Below are 17,585 nucleotides of genomic sequence, written 5' to 3' on the forward strand. Positions count from 1 at the left end.
GGCAGATATCAGTAGGATCATTCCTTCAGGTATTTAGATCCCCAGTTGCTGGGGGTTTGACATCATTCTTTGCACCTGCAGGGGAGAATCTGCATTCAAGTCCATTCTAAGGACAGGTGCTGTCTAAATTTCCAAGAGTGAAATGCTGGATCCGTTGGATAAATATTTATTCTTCCAGGCACCAAACGTCTCTGGGAGAAGATTCAAATTCTTAGCTAATGTTTAACCATCAGGAGTTCCCTGGTTAAATAAAGGCAAAGGCTTAATAGCAGGAATATGGAAATTGTTAGTAGGTTTGCACACTTGATTACAAAGTTAAATATTTGCTTGGCTGCTGTGGAACACCCCCTTCTCCAGGGAAGATGTTATTTGTCACTAAACAGCTTGGCTCACATCCTGCCCTTACCATTGTGTAACTGGGAGAATCCTGTATAAATGGTTAGCTTGGCAGTAGACTGCAGAGAAGGAGTGGAAAGTTGGAAGGTTGATGTGTAGAAAGCATTAGCTAACAGCACTTACAGGCCTACAGCTTTGCATAGCAAATGGCTCCTAGACCATTGGCAGCCTTTGGAAATAAATGCCAGGAAGGGTCTGGTCTCAGAATTTTATTGGATGCTACTGAACTCGAAATTTGGTGATTTCCATGGCCTGCAGAATGTTTGGGGGACAGATCTTGAAAAAGCCTTTTCTGGTTCAGCTTGTTAGGGCGTCTCTCGTTGGACCTCTGCCCCACACAAGACAACAATCTCAGTTTCAGTGAGGGAAGCCTCTTTGAAACTAATTGCCTGCTGGTGCCTCACTCCAGGAAAATCAAGTCCTTCATGGAGTGCATAGTTGAACTATGGAACTCACATCCACAGTAGGCATGAGGGACAGGTCATCATCGGGATGTTTGGCCTACAGCATTGAAATGTCTTAGGACAGCCCTCCCCTCCCCTCTGCCACCTGTTTTGGAGATTTGTTTTTTTTCCTTGATGCAAAAATTTGAATTTATTTTCAATCAGCCAGAGAAGATACAGCCCTGGGCAGAGTTAATTAAAAGACTAATTAATGACAGAACTCTCTTGTGGCCCTCTGGGATTTGCTGAAATGCCTTTTAAATAAATAAATAAATAAATAAATAAATCACTCACAGATTGATCAGGGCTGCAACTTGTTTAAATCCCGCCCTGTACAGTTTCTACAGGATTGAGTAGGCTTTTGGTCAGCAACACTTCCAAGATATGACTCACCCGCTTCTTCCCACCTCACCAAATTTAATTAGCATGCACGGGCAGCTTCGTTCCTGATGACTCGTGCTCCTGTTTTTAGCACTGACCTCTCGGTCACCCAGAAGAAAGCTGTCAATCTAAAGGCATCGTTCAGACTTGACAAGAAGGGGGCGCTTTTGGTGGGTGGTTCCTGTGTCCTATTGGAGGATGGGGAAGATGCATAGCCTGATGATAACCCCTAGATCAGCACTGTCCTGTGAGGCACAGGCCGCCTCAGTGGCAAGGAGTGTCAGTGAAAGACCAGGGTTAAAACTATGATACCTCTTTAAGCCATCATGGCTTCCCCCAGAGCATCCTGGGAGCTGTAGTTTGTAAAGGGGACTGTGAGTTGTTCGGAAACCCGTGTTCCACTCCCAGAGCTACAGTTTCCAGAGTGGAATTCTTCTTCACAGGGAACCGTGGGAACTGTAGCTCTGTGAGGGTGTTTCCTGACAATCTTCAGCGTCCTTAACAAACTGCAGCTCCCAAAATTCCCCTCTCAGAGCTACAATTCCCCGAGTTGCCTGTGAATATGAATGGGCCGTTAAACCATTTTAGTCCTCTGAGGGGAGGGAATAGGGTGTCTCCTAACAACTGTGCAGCTCTCAGAATCCTTTGCTGGAAGCCATGGCTGTTAATGGTCTCCAAGTGCCCCGAAAATGCCACGACTGTCACAAAAACACTTAAGCCATTGTAGCTTCTCGCTATGTCACACAGAGTCCTTAATTCTGCAAGCACAGAAAGGGGGCAGGGGGAGGAGGCCCAGCCGCCTTGCAGTGGCGCAGCAGGACCCATGAGAAGGGGAGGTGTGGGGTGCCAGCTGCTGTCCGTGCTCTCCTCAGCTCTGCCAGCCAGTACTGCTCAATTATGGTGGTGGTGGCGGCAAGAGTGGCCTTAGGGGCCCCAGCTTGTTTAGGCGCGCAGGGGCCCTTCGGCGGTCCCTCCAACCACTGACCATAGAGACTACATTACTGGCATGGAGGTAAAAGTAAAGGTAAAGGTACCCCTGCCCGTACGGGCCAGTCTTGACAGACTCTGGGGTTGTGCGCCCATCTCACTTAAGAGGCCAGGGGCCAGCGCTGTCCGAAGACACTTCCGGGTCACGTGGCCAGCGTGACAAAGCTGCATCTGGCGAGCCAGAGCCGCACACGGAAACGCCGTTTACCTTCCCGCTGGTAAGCGGTCCCTATTTATCTACTTGCACCCAGGGGTGCTTTCGAACTGCTAGGTGGGCAGGCGCTGGGACCGAGCAGCAGGAGCGCACCCCGCCGCAGGGATTCGAACCGCCGACCTTTCGATCGGCAAGTCCTAGGCACTGAGGCTTTAACCCACAGCGCCACCTGCGTCCCTGGCATGGAGGTACCGCCTTGTAAACATTTGGTGTGGCTGCCTCCTCTGACGCCCAAGGCAGACTGATGGAAGCCCCACAGTTTTGCCATATATCCTCTAAGGTTCACACATATAACCGGGACATCTGCTGACACGGTATTGTTACATACTCCTCTTGGTGACAGCCATTTGGGGCAGCTCAGCCAGCCCCATTCTTTTCCTATATTCCATTGGCAGTGCTCATATATACAGGATGCAGGGGGATGAGGACTCTGATGTAGAAGGGAATGTCCCTATTTTCATTTGAGGAATGTTGGGGGGGTATGCAATCCTAGTGCTTTAAACGTTATAGCGTGAGCATGTCCTCTTGTGGAGCATGTCTCCTTATTAGTCAATGTTTCTGTGTCCTTGCTTCTACACCCCCCCCTTTTTTTGAGGGACAGCTGAACCATCATCCTTTAGACCCTTTTAATCTGTTCTTGAAAAAAACAGGAGGCCTCTTTGTGTGAGGTGCGGAGCCTTTTGTCGATTAAGCAAATCCCTTTATCGCTCTGTTTGAGTTCCCCACCTCATCAACAAGGTATTTAGCTGGCAAGCTTTTAAGTGTGTGTTCAGGTTGCTGAGTAGGAGATGAGATAATTAATGATAAGACTTTGGTGATGGTGGCTCACGGCTCAAGCTGCTGTGGATTTGGGCTCAGCATTTCAAAGGGATGGTGGAGAGAGAGATGAGAGGCCCTGCATTTTCTATCTTCCTTCTCCCTCTCTGATGTGAAATATTTTTTCCCAGAAACGAAAGGATATTATCGTGTTACTTTTTCTCCCGCTTCAGAAATGTTAGCCTGAGCTGGAGGTCTGGCCTGTACAGCTTTTTGGATATTTGAAATAAGAAATTGACTTGCTGGATTAGTTAATGGGAATAGCTAGGCGAGCAGCAACCCACGAGTGCTTCCTACTTTTGCCTGCAATGATAAATATCCCCTCAAAAATGCACAAAGACCGTACTTCTTAGCAACCAGGAAGATGTTTACTGAGGTACCACCTGTTCTTGTTGACTGTAGTTCTAAGGAAGTTTTTCATCTATATTTGGTTGTAGGTCTTTCTGCTATGTACAAAAGAATATGAAACCCTCTCTGTTCCTTTCTCCTCAAATCATACACTGTCCTTGTTTTATTTCTTCCGTGTAGCATACCAGGATTTCTTTTCATTCTGGACTCCCATCTATGGTATTTAAGAGACTTCGCTAACATAAAAATTCACTGAAAACACCACAATGCACCAAAGACTGTTTGCTCTTCCTTCCTGTTTGCATTGCCTCAGCCTCTCCTGTGTCCCCTCAGATGTGCACACATTTCCTGGGTTGCCAGGATTAGATACCCACCCTTCACTCTGAACAGATGAGAGGTCCAAGTGCCTTCATCCCCCATTGATTGGCAGTTGCGATGGGGTAGACGCTAATGTGGGGAAGACATTCCCCCCATGGCATTCAGTGTGATGCTCAGAAACAGACCAGTAGTTGTTGCAGCTGTTCAAGCACTGCCCGGATGTGTTGCCAAATTATCCACCCAGCATCTGCAGTTCGTACTAAATGAACTTTCCAAGAAGTCTCCAAGCAACCCTATGTACGTTATATTGAGGTTCCCATGTGGATTTTCCCCCTCATTGTACACATTTCTTAATGCATTCTGTTCTAACGCATGGATTTGATTTGATTTTTAAATGCAAATGGAGACTGTTTTGAGCCAAGATCTATGTGGCAAAATTTGGAGAAGTGTGAAATCTGAAAGATAATTATGTTCCGATCTTCACATTAGCCCGGGAGATGTGGATCTGGTCTGTCCACAGAAATGGAAGCCCTTCAGCATTCTCAGGTGCCTCTGGCAATAAGGCCTTCCAACATTTCCCTGACAAGAATTGAGAGGTGCTTGTGGCACCCCAGTTCTCTCAGCATCTGCAGGGTGTGAAATGGCTGCCTGGGTGCTGCGTGGAACCTTAGTGTACATGCATTTTGCATTTATATGCATGCGCGCTAGAGATTAGATGAATCTTCCCCTCACTCAGAGATTTAGGTCCTAGGACAGAGGTGTACCACTTGTGGCTCTGGGGTCTTATGATTATGAAGCCACATGCACAGTCTTCTAAATTTTAAAGATTGTTGTTAAAGGGACTCTTGCCCACTTGAAGATTCAAGCCTGCCACTTGCCACCTGAAGGGGGTCTGGCAAAGCTGGAGGCTTTGGGTCAGACCTGAATCCCTAGATCTAGCAGAGAGGGATGTAGACTACAAAATCCAGCTGGCTGGCAGAAAATTCAGCAGAGATGAGGTTCCCAGGGGTATGGCATGTACCCATCTATGGATTAAGTCTCTCTTTAAAGACATAGGAATCTGGCTCAGCATTGTCTACACCAGGCATCCCCAAACTCGGCCCTCCAGATGCTTTGGGACTACAATTCCCATCATCCCTGACCACTGGTCCTGTTAGCTAGGGATGATGGGAGTTGTAGTCCCAAAACATCTGGAAGGCCAAGTTTGGGGGTGCCTGGCCTACACTGACTCTCCAGGGTTTCAGACAGGGGACATTCCCATCCCTACCAGGAGGTGCCAGGAATTGAATCTGGGATCTTCTGTATGCAAAGAAGATTCTCCGACACTGAGCTATGGATCTTCTCCTGACTTTCTGGTCACTTCATGTACCGGCCTGGGCATTTTTAGAGGAAGGATTCAGGATTTGGCCTGTGGCATTCAGAAAGGCAACGCCGTATCCCATGGCAACCGAGCTCTGCATTCCTCCCCCTCTCCTCCTTACGAAGCATTTGGTGGCCAACGCAACCGAAGGCAGGGCTCAAGAGTTCAGCGGCGAGAGATCCAGCAGGTATCCTGCTCTGTGCACAGTTTGTGTGTGCTTTTTTTTTTTTAATAAAAAGAACATCTTTCCAGGATGAATGTAAACACCCGAGCAGAAATAGCAGGGGGCTAATCCCCAAACCGGACGGGCAAGCGCTCAATCCTCCTCAAGCCAGTCTGAAAGGGGCTGGAGGGCAGCCAGTTCCACAAAGCCCCATTTACTTTAAAAGGCTTAAGGATGCAAGCTAACAGCTGCGTCAAAAAGATGGAAAACTCCACTGGCAAAGGACCAAAAAGCTCACTCATCTGAAGGAACCGACTCAAGGTCCTTTCTCACAGCTGTCCAAGAACAAGACAGGTGTGGCTTCGGTTAGGGCATGCCGAGTTTCCGATCTTGTACTGTCAAGCTGCAGAGCCACTGGAAGTCGTGGTCACCCCATAAAGCTGAAAGTTGGAAGATTTAGGACAGATATCAGCTTCTAGAAGCAGCAGGAGGGGAGAGGCTTCTCGTGCACGGGTCCCGCTTGCTGGTTTTTTACAGGCATGGTTGGCCACTGTGAGAACAGGATGTTGGACTAGATGGGCCATTGGTCTAATCCAGCAGGGCTCTCTTTGTGCTTTTACGTACCCAAAGATATGTACAGAGAGCCAGTATGGTGTAATGGTTAAGAGTGGAAGATTCGTAATCTGGGGAACCGGGTTTGTGTCTCCGCTCCTCCACATGCAGCTGCTGGGTGACCTTGGGCCAGTCACACTTCTCTGAAGTCTCTCAGCCCCACTCACCTCACAGAGTGTTTGTTGTGGGGGAGGAAGGGAAAGGAGATTGTTAGCCTCTTTGAGACTCCTTCGGGCAGTGATAAAGCCGGGATATCAAATCCAAACTCTACAAGCGTTCAGGCAGCTGTACACACAAGCGCACGGGATGTAATGTGTGAACAGTCCTCATGACAGTTGAATGTGCTCAGAGAATACAGAGCTGCTGTTTGGGTCTTCCCTGTGCTGCTTCTCGATCTTTCTCTCTCTCTCAAAAAGGGTTACTTTAAAAAATGAAATGAAATCGCAAGCTGGTTTTGTCTGCCACAACTCAGCCCCCCTTCTCTTTGCTCAATCTGTCATCTTCCCCGAAATGCATCCTCCAGGCCAGGTATGTTCTGGTACATTAACCAGGTTTCAGCAGTGTTGACAGTCCAGTTACACTGAACAAAAGCCAGGAGGAAGTAACCGGGAATTTGGGGGCTGAGAAGACTCAAATGTATACAACTCACAAGAGCTCGTTTTTATTTTCATCTTACTTTTTTCCTTTTTTCTTCATTTTGTTCTCATCTGGTTGGCGCCAGCTCATTCAGAAGAATTAGGTGGAAGAGGGTTGTTGCTGTTTTTACTTTCTCATATCCAGCTATGTGTGGGGAATTGCTTATTGAATGCTGCCCCTACGTGATTTATATCCTGCAACCAAAAAATTAGGGTATATCTTGAGGTAGGGTCTTTCTCCTTGATGGATCTAATTATTTTGCTTCATAAAAAAAGAATGTATTCCCCCTGTCAAAGTCTGCACTCCTTTGACAGTCCACTCCTCCCTGACCAGATTCTGCTTCCTGTGTATTATTTACAAGGATGTGTGTGCACTGACCACAAAAGTTGGTATGGTCCCCAATTCAGCCCTGCTGTGATCCAGGGTGCTTTGTACTGCTGCCCAGTTTGACTCAGGGTTTGTCTGACCTTCCAGTTTACTGGTGAGAAACAAAAGAACTGTCTAACCTTTCCACACCTTTTGACAGAAGTGGATGAAATTTGCAGGCTGCTTACCCCTCCAGAATAGTTGAAGCCTGCCAAATCACAGGCAAATAGGCCCAGGGGCCGATGAGCCAAAAAATCCCTCTGAGGCACCCCACTTGGTTTCTGTATCCATCTTACCCACTCCCAGCATGCATTGGGAGAACAATATCAGGCCTTTCTGTCCCAACCACTAGCCGTTCCTGCCCTCTGAGACCCCTCAGGTGTCCATGCTGGGGTGTATTCCTTTGAATCTGGCAGACAGAATTGCGGTGCTCATGAAAAGACCTGAAAAGCATAGTAATGTTCCACACACAACCCCAAATCAGAAATTAACCATGTGAGCTGGGCCCTTATAAATTTCCATCTCTAACAGATATTTTGGACAAAAAGGTAGGGGGGAATCCAGCTGTTTTTAATGAGATTTCCCTCTGCCCACGGAAGATAGAGTCCCTGCAAGGCTTGCTGCTTATTCTCCATTGCCTAATTTTAGAAAATGAAGTTGGATACAGTTGAAATGGTATATTCTCAGCCCCTTCCTTGAAACACAAAGAGCAGAGGGCTTTGTTCCCTGCTTGATTTCTGGAGGGTGGGATTCCTTCACAATGTGTGGCGATGCTTAAGCATGTATCTTGCACTCAAAATGGCTGCCGAGATCTCTCATGAAAAAACAAGATTCCCCCCCACACCTACCTTCCTTCCTTCCTTCCTTCCTTCCTTCCTTCCTTCCTTCCTTCCTTCCTTCCTTCCTTCTAACTGAAATTCTCCCAATAAAATATTATTAATAATAAAAAGAGTTATTTCCCAGCTTTCCTCCAAGGAGCTCGAGGTGGTATGTGTGGTTCTCTTAACAGTGGGGTGTGTGTCTGTGTGAAAAGAAAACACCTGAGAGGGCCAAGTCAGTCTAGGGCCTGAGGGTCCTTCGCTAAGAAGCTGCTGCCTGCAATCCAAAGGATCGCCACATGAGGCTGCCTCACATGGATCATAGGAGCTCCTGACACCCATCGTTTTTCTTGCATGCGCTGCTTCAAAGCACAGGAGCATAACTAAAAGAGAAACGTTGGCAACCCGTGCTGCCTTTGTGGAGTAATTCTGATATCCTCTTCATTCTCATAATTAATAGCAGTGTCTCTTGCTCTTCTGGCATGGGGTGAGGTGGGGGGTGTTCTGTAGATACCGTGGGCTTTCTGAAACCTCCGTAAATTCGCTTGGCTGAAGTGTTGTGCACATGGACCGGAACGCCAAGCTGCACTTCCCATTAATTAGTGGAGCTGCTCACCAAATTGTCCCTCTGCTGAATTCCTCCCTCGATCCTCTCCGTTCGGCTCCAGCGGAAATGTTTGCCAGAGCAGAACTAATGATGCTGAAACCCGTAGTTCTTCACTGTCAGGGATGTTTAGTGCACATAAGGTGAGAGAGTTGAGCTAGCGTAGTGGTAAGAAGCAGCGTAGTGGTAGAAGAAGACATTTTGTCGCCTGAGGCAAAACAGAATATGGTGCCCATTCAGTGGTGTAGCGTGGGTTGCCAGTGCCCGGGGCCATGCGGAGGGAGGAAGATGGAGTACGCATGCGCATTGAAATGCCCAATGGTGTCCATGTCACCCGGGAGATCACAGCCACAGAGATAAGAAAAGAAGAGACGTTCCATTGTCTGGAGAGGCTACTTCCCGGTTCTCAAGGAGAAGCCATTTTCAATGCAGTCCAGTGACGGAAGCATGTAGCAGTATTGAGGCGGCACCAGGAGTTGAAATTTTGTGCCCCCAAACAATTTTGCTCCTGGGGCAATTTCCCTTGTGGCTTCCGCCACGGTATGTCACTGTGCCCTCCTCCCCCACTACCGTCGCTGCCTTTCCCCTGCCTCTTCTGCCTGAGGCGACTGGAAGCAACCTGGGGAAGCCCTGGCGCGCTGAAGAAAAAGGAGACCAAAAGAGGACATTGTGAGGCAGAGGCCACAGGCGATAAGTGCAGGAGGCCCAGGTCTGCTACCCCTCACAGCTGTCCCTAGCCTGAGGTGGCTGCCTCACCAGAGCTAATAGGTGAGCTGGCCCTGGCTAGAGTGCTAGACTAAGACTGGGGAGATCCGGGTTCTAGTCCCCACTCAGCCACAGAGCTGTGTGACCTTGTGATACGACAGTCTGTCTCTTACTCTTAACCTAACCTACCGCAAAAGGTGTTGTGAGCTTAAAATGGCGAAGAGAACTTTATACACCATAACTTGTGGCAGTCATGGTTTGGTGAGATGTCTGAACCAAAATAAAAATAAAAATTGGGAAACATGCTGCCTCTGAACATGCCTGCACCAGAAGTAAGACCTGCTCTAGCTTTGATGGTGCTCTGATCAAAGTGTCCCTTAGTGAGGGCCTCCTCCTCTGTCGGCGGATCCTGCACAACTTGCCTTGCTGTGATCGTGGTGCTCCAAGAAGCCCTCAGGGATTGCCTATGGCTTCATTTTCCACACTGCCACAGCAATGTTTGAATTGCAAGAAATACAGTTTAATAATCACCACCTAAGTTTGCTTCCCCCCCTCTACCCTCCCCAACCCTGTTTCCTTTTGTGTCGTTTGTTAGCCTGTTTTAGTGGATTGTGTATAAAATGCGCTTTTTGGCAGGAAGGCCAGGTATAAATGAACAAACGGGGAGAATGGGAGCACTACTACATTTTGAAAAATTATTACTCAGCCCTGTGGGATTCTTTCCATTGCTCACCTTTCCCTCTCTCCCTCGCTCTGCCTTTATTGCAGATGTTCATTGTTGAGAAGATAGAAGGAATCCATTGCAGCCTGCATGAGTTCACCATCTCCGGGTCTACGTACACACCGGAGGGACAAATGTAAGCACTTGGCACTTCTCTTTGGCTTTATTTATCAAGTAGAGAGCTAGCAAAGTTATCTAGAGGCAGGCTCAGAAAGGAATGTCAACCAGGGTATATTTAATTAGATTAGATTTTAATTTCATTTATTTACTAGCAGCCTTGCACTTGGCTTTGCTCAGGAATTCTAAGAAACCAAAAAATCAAGGCAATATTGGAAGATTCATTCTGCCATCTTGATTCAAAATGTATCTGAACATAGATGAAAACCTGCTCCTTGATCTCAGAAACCATCATGCCATATTTGATTTAAATATCTTAAGAGGCGTCCCAAGTGCATAGCGAACAAACAACTTTCCAAAAGGCCTAGTAGATTGTAATCCTCCTCCGAAATTTCTACAAATTTGAAAAGCAAGGTTAAAAAATGTTTTAAATGCATAAAATTAAAATTGCAGCTCTGGGCTGGCAGTGCTGGGGACACCCAGCATTAAATTTATTCTTTAGCCCCAGGATGTGCCATGTGGCGTGGAGAGAGAACAGGAAGATCCCTTCTGTGAATCTTGCAAAACGCCTCTTCTGTTTGCTTTGGTTTTCCGGAACTTTCCAGCCGCCATCTTCCAATAAAACCCACCTACCACACACACAAAATAACCAATCACCAGTTCTGCCATGTGCATTGATTTCCAGATGGTCTGGGTTTCATCCTTCACAAAGGGGCACATGAGGCTTATTCTGCCCTTACTTAAAACATTAAAAATCTCTATGATCTAACAAGCTGTTAAAGGGGGAGTTCCATGATTTTTTTCTTTAAAAAAGGAAGCTGGGTGGGGGCAATTTTTGAGGCTGGCTGGGCCTGCTGAGAGTTACTGTCCAATAACACCTGGAGGTTTTCCGTCCTTGGGTCAAACCCCCTCTCTTCCTGTGCCACACCTCTGATCTAACTATCCACACAGCCCTGCCCTTTCATTGCCATTTTTTCCTTAATTTTATATAAAATCTCCTGTTTTAAATATAGTAGCAAATATATAACACAGCATCCTCACCCCCATAACAGATATCAGATGGCACATTAACATAAATTATTCTTATTAACCCATGCAAATTATCCAAATCTCCATCATATAATGTATCAGGCACATCACAAAAGTTTTTTCTTTTTAAAATCCATCATGGATAATTGTTCCTAGGGAAGGCTATATTTCAAGCTGTGCTGTTTAGGATAGCCATATCTGCAAAGATGATTTGGAGAGTTTACCTTTTAAGACCTGTTTCATTTTGAAAGAATGACCACTCTACTGTACTGCATCAAATTAGTCTGTTTTCTTTTTGTTTTGTTCCTTTAATTACTTTCAAGTTATGAGTTATTTTCTCAGGGATAGCCAGTTGCCAGACATCTTTATTCTGTAAGTCCGAAGATAATTCTTTTAAGGCCTTCTGGGTTTGAGCGCTAGATTTTCTATGGCTGGTTTTTGAAAAACAATTTCCCTGATTTGGTCCTCATATAACCATGTTCACTTAAAAATTCTGCATTCTATCCAGTGGTTGTCACGTTCAAAGTAGACCCATTGTCAATAATAGACATAGAATTGTACATTTATAGAGTTGGAAGGGACCCCGAGGGTCATCTAGTCCAACCCCCTGAAATGTAGGAATGAAGGAGAGTCCAACACCTTCCAAAGAAGTCAACTCCTATGACTAACATAAAACCATTAATCTCTCTGGGGTATGAGTATGACTAACATTGGATACGACCTTCGGGTTCCACATTTTAATTTATTTGAATTTAGTTTTGCCATGGAGCACTGCAGTGGTGTCATTAGGGGCCTGTAAGCTGCTCAGATCCTGCTCCAAACCAGTCGGAATTCGTGATGCAGTTCATAAGGCTGTAAATCACCAGGGTCAAGTCACTTTTTTATCCAGTTTTGAATCTTGGGCTATTTTAAGAGACGCATCCATGGGAAACAGCAAGTGGAATAAAGCTCCACTTGGAAGAATGTACAGCAAATTGCTTTGGAATGGGTGGAGCCTAAGCAGAGCGAGGGAAAAGAGCTGCAGATTTAGCTCCGGGATCTGTGGGGATCCACATCTCTCACTCAAGGGTTGCACAAGCAGGATCCACCACGTAAATAGTGGTAATTTATACTTGGGGTGGGACACACCGCATAAGGATCGGTTTCTCTCCATTTCCTATTTCTCCAATCTTCAGTTTGCCTCATTTCTGCATCAGCACAAAAATTCATATGCAGTTTCATGGATATTTCTCCTAATGATTTTATGCAGTCTTGCCTGATACTATTATCCCTCGCTGTTGCATACAATTTTCTGTACACACTTTCCCCTCATATATCCTTCTTTGCACACTTTTTGTTGTTGTTGTTGGAGAACTGCACTGCAAAATTTGGAGCAGTGTGAATGTCAATGCAAAAAAAAGAGCAGAGAATCTCAGCATTTGGGTACTTCACTTAATATGTAAATTTCTAGACCTTATTTCTCTACCCTGCAATATTTTTGAAACTCTGGTCTTGCGGGCTGAAGAGCTAAGCTGAACACTCACCTGCACCAGTGTAAATTTTATTCGGCTCCCCTCTGGCTTCTAAATTTTCAGCAGCCAGAAAACTTTCGAGCAGATCTCTGTGGCCACATAGTCTAGAAACTTACATATTAAAAAACCAAGCAAGGAAGCTAAAATACTCTGTTCTTTTTTCCACATTCCTATGGAGTTTCGGCAAAAACAAAACCCTGGCAAGAGATCTAGAATTATTTGAGTGTTAATTCCCTTCTCCTCTTCGATATATAAACTTTTCTCTCCCCCCCCCACCCCGACTCTAATGATCCCTTAATTAGCAAAGAACTTTTCCATCACAGCTGTGCTTAGTCCAAGACATTTGCTAATGTCTCATGAAAGGGTACAATTTGTCACTCCGTTCGAAACAGCTCGTTGACAGAAGGCCTCCTTCCGGCCTTCCAAAAATGGCTTTTCCACAGGGATTTAATCGGGCAGGCTCAGGGTCTAATTTGAGCAGTCTGGATGGGGGGTGGGCAGCCCTCAGCCTGGGATTTGGGAAGGACTCTGCTTCTGGGGCTGGGGGCCCAGTGGGTCAGCACCCCTCCAGTTAAAACAAGCTTAAGGTAGTAGCGGGCAGGAAGGACCTCTGCCGAAGAACCCATTGCCAGTCAAAACAGACAGTACTGAAGTAGATGGACCAAAGGCCTGGCTTAGTGTAGGGCAGCTTCGTGGAGAATCTCTGAGAACGTGCAAAGTCTGTTTTCAATATTTCTGAGTGGTCACAGCCTGGCACTGCATATGAAGCTGCCTGTTCCATTTCATGAAAGACGTTCAGGACAGACAGCTCCATATGAGGCGCTAGCTGGAGCAAAGTTAAGAACCTAAGGGCGCCTGCAGGATCAGGCCAGTGAGGACCCATCTAGTCCAGCATCCTGTTCTCACAGGGTCCGACCAAATGCCTTTTCTGGAAAACCCGCAAACAGGACCTCCTGTGGTTTCCAGCAACTGGGATTCATAAGCATTGCTCTTTCCGACTCTGGAGGCAAAGCATCGCCATAGTAACCATCCCCTTTTAAAGCCATCTAAGTTGGTGGCATCTTAGGGTTGCGGGTGGCGCTGTGGGTTAAACCACAGAGCCTAGAACATGCCTATCAGAAGGTCGGCAGTTTGAATCCCTGTGATGGGATGAGCTCCCGTTGCTCGGTCCCTGCTCCTGCCAACGTAGCAGTTCAAAAGCACTTCAAAGTGCAAGTAGATAAGTAGGTACCACTCCGGCGGGAAGGTAAATGGCATTTCCGTGCGCTGCTCTGGTTCGCTAGAAGTGGCTTAGTCATTCTGGCCACATGACCTGGAAGCTGTACGCCGGTTCCCTTGGCCAATAAAGCGAGATGAGCGCCACAACCCCAGTCGGCCACAACTGGACCTAGTGGTCAGGGGTCCCTTTACCTTTACTAAGTTGGTGGCCATCACTGCCTCCTGTGGGAGTGAGTTCCCTAGTTTAACTAGGTGTTGTGTGAAGAAGTCCTTTCTTTTCTCTGTCCTGAATCTTCCAACATCGGACGTCCCAAAGTTCTAGTGTTATGAGAGAGGGAGGAAAACTTCTCTATGCACTTTCCCTGTGTCCCACATAATTTTATAAACTTCTATTCTGCCGTCTCTTAGGGCTTATCGACACTTCCGTTTGCCCTACTGCTTTCCCCCGAGGAAACCCAATCTTTGGCGCAGAATTGGAACAAATGGCAAGCGGGTTTATTGCAAAATAGTGGGTTTTCTGAGGGAAAGCAGCAGGGCAAAGGCAAAACCACTCAGACCCATGCACGGGACCCAGGCAGAAGTGCGGACGATCCCTTACACAGGGTTTCTCTAAACTAAGAAGTCACAAATCTTTCCACATAGGGGAGTCGCTGCATCCCCTCAATCATTTTAGTCTCCCTTTTCCAACTCTGTAATAATCCTTTTTGAGGTGAGGCGAGCAGAATGGTGAGGTGACCAGCACTCCAAATTGCTGGTTGCCCCCTAGAATGTTCCAGAATGTTGCCTCAGCAACAAAGCCTTAGAGACCCCGTCTGTACAATATATTTAAACAGTATCATCTCATGGTAACAAGTCATGACTCGCCCCCACCCCCCAATAATCCTGCAGACCACTGTTCCCCTCACTGGTTTTAGTCAGTTTTATGGAACGCTAATAAAATACAATTTTATTTAAAATTGCAATTGCTGCAAGGGGCAGAAAAATTGCTAAGCTGTCTGTTGAGACCCTCTGCAATTTTCAAGCAGTCCATGGGAGGGAAAAGTTTGTGAACCACTGGACTGCGTTATTTATATAGCAGGTCAGGACAGAAATCCCAGAGACAGATAAATAATAAAAACAAATAAACAAATGGTTCCATTCTTTTGTTCATTATCTCCTGGTGCAAACAGTCCCGGTTTGTTTTGATTTCAAATGCAGGTATAAGGTTCATCCCCTTTTATTCTTGTTGATGGATGAACACTTACTATGCTTACATTCTATTCTGGGTTAAGGATTATCAGTGTTTGAGAAGTCATTCTGTATTTCAATTGTTTCGTAAGTTGTTTGGTGACGCTTCGTTAAAGGCGATGAGCAAAGATATAATACCACAATACCTCAAGGAACGCCTCTCTCCATATGAACCTGCCCGGACCCTGAGATCATCTTCTGAGGCCCTTCTTCATGTGCCTCTTCCACAAGAGGGCCAGAGGGCGACAATATGAGAACCGGCCTTTTTTGCAGTGGCTCCCCATTTGTGGGATGCTGCTTACACCTTTAGGCACCAGGCAAAAACGTTCCTCTTTAACCAGGCCTTTGGTTGATTTGACATCCTATGCCCTTTTAAAATGTGTTGGGCAGGGGGGGTTTTTGGGTTGCTCTTGCTTTTATTTTTATTATGTATTTTGTGCTTTTATATTGTGATTTTATCTTGTGGACTGCCCTGAGTCTTGCCAGTATACAAATAACAATAACAACAGTACAATAACTCCTGTCCCTTTTAAAGTTATCCCAGTGATTTGAAATGTCTTAACTTGTAATGCCAGTAAAGGTATTTGTATTATAACAACAATACATAATGTTAGTTAATAATGACAATATCCCTCCACTTTTAAATGGCAGCTTCAAGAATGACAGGCCTGTTCGCTGTGGACAGTATGACGGCCTGGTGGAACTCGCCACAATTTGTGCCCTTTGCAACGACTCCTCCCTAGATTACAATGAGGTGGGTTGGGCTTGAAACCAGTTTGTTTATTATAATGATTGTGAATGTTTTCAATAGGTTTTTTTAAAAAATAAAAATTATTGTTATATTTTTGTAAACTGCTTTGAGGTTTGTTTGTTTGTTACAATCAGATAGTATATAAATATTTATGAAATAAAATATCTGTAATTTGGGGCACTGAATTTTTTCTTGCTGTTATTTTCCTTTCTAGACAATAATAATGACAATAGTCTTTAATATTTATTACATTCATATCCCCCCACCTTTCCAAGGAGCTCCCATTTTATCCTCACAACAACCCTGTGAGGTAATCTGGACTGAGAGCGAGTGATGTTCAGAAACACACATTGTGGAAAGTGTTGATAAAAGTTTATTAAAAGAAGGAAGAAACACACATTTCCAGAAAACCCACAGCACTGGGTTCTATGAGAACTATATTACATGTTTCTTTTCTGCTCACTGTTCTTCCCCCTTTTCCCTTCCTGTTAACAGTCCAAGAAAGTCTACGAAAAAGTGGGCGAAGCCACAGAAACGGCCTTGACATGCCTAGTGGAGAAGATGAACGTATTCGACACGGATACCAGCAGCCTCTCCAAAGTCGAGAGGGCCAACGCATGCAATACAGTGCGTAAGACGTTACTTTTCCTTCTGCTTCCTTGCGCTCAGCTGGGGCAGCCAGAGAAGAGAGGTTCAGGGTGGCCTAGACTCGCTTCCTACACTGGGGGGGGTGGGGTGAGCAACCTACATCCCTTGGGCCACAAGCAGCCCATGGGAGAACTTCAAAGTCCCTCAGTAAGATTTCAGTTTGGGCCTATGTCCAGAGTGATCTGGTGTTGGAAAGAGAGGTGAAAGGGAAAGGGGGTGGCAGAGAGAGAGGGAGAGAAGGGGTGGGAAAAGAGAAAGAAAATGGGTGACCTGCCCTCTTTTGCCCTGGCTTTGGCCACACACACACACAGTCAATGTGTGGCTCCTGACAAAGCTAAAGAAAAGAAAAAAGACAAGAGAGCTGGGCAGCTTGTCCAAACAACCTTGATTCATCATCGTAGATCCTCGGTGCCAACTGTGTTGACGGCGCAGGAGGAGGAAGTTGAAACGCCTGCTACAGAAGAAATGGCAGCTGGAGGAACTGATCCAGTCTTGAAACAAATTTTGGAACAATTGGCACTTTTGAATAAGAAGGTGGACGATCAGTCATCTAAAATTGATAGAGCTACATCTACTATCAGCAAGCTAACAGATCAGGTTTCGCAGCACACTCAGGCTATTGAGAAACTGCAAGGAGCTACGGCGGAGAACTACAAATTAGCTGCGGAAGCCAATCAAAAAGCTGAGCAAGCGTGCAAGAAGGTGGAAGAGATCAAAGGGGAAGTAAGACCTCTGAAAAGACAGGTAGGAGAACAGCAAGCCTACCTGTCAATGGTGGAACTGAAAAGTAAGGAATGTAATCTTAGGCTGAGGGCTGTCCCAGAGTTGGAACAGGGCAACCTAGAGAAATTCTTGACGGAGCTGTTTTCTAAATTTTGGGGGGTTGAAGAAGATAAAGATTTCAAGATTGTGACGGCCTTCAGACTGGGAAGATCGGTTAAGAAAGATAAGTCCAGAGACTGTTTGGTTTGTTTGAGAACAAGAGAGGAAAGAGACAAGATATTAGGCCAACACTTTAAAAAATCCCTGGAAGTCGAAGGCAAAAGGGCAGAAATTTATAGAGACATTCCTAAATATTTGTTGGACCTTAGAGCCACATACACAGACTTGGCCAAATTGTTAAGATACAACGCAATTCCTTATAGGTGGGAATTTCCTCAAGGTCTGTCATTCACCTATAAAGGAAAGAAGGTAAG

At 45.9% G+C, this 17,585-nt stretch overlaps 1 protein-coding gene across 3 annotated transcripts in view; it reads left to right on the forward strand.

The window, feature by feature from the left end:
* Positions 1 to 17,585, forward strand: part of ATP2A3 (ATPase sarcoplasmic/endoplasmic reticulum Ca2+ transporting 3) — a 94,189-nt gene that overhangs the window by 49,319 nt on the left and 27,285 nt on the right. For all 3 annotated transcript variants that reach the window (XM_081890261.1, XM_081890262.1, XM_081890263.1), the window contains 3 exons: positions 9,936 to 10,024; positions 15,642 to 15,744; positions 16,237 to 16,368. In XM_081890261.1, the coding sequence (XP_081746387.1) occupies positions 9,936 to 10,024; positions 15,642 to 15,744; positions 16,237 to 16,368 (324 nt within the window). The remainder of the gene's footprint in view (positions 1 to 9,935; positions 10,025 to 15,641; positions 15,745 to 16,236; positions 16,369 to 17,585) is intronic.

The sequence above is a fragment of the Podarcis melisellensis genome (assembly GCF_964234715.1).
Source record: "Podarcis melisellensis genome assembly, chromosome: 15".
In the NCBI taxonomy this organism is placed as follows: domain Eukaryota; kingdom Metazoa; phylum Chordata; class Lepidosauria; order Squamata; family Lacertidae; genus Podarcis; species Podarcis melisellensis.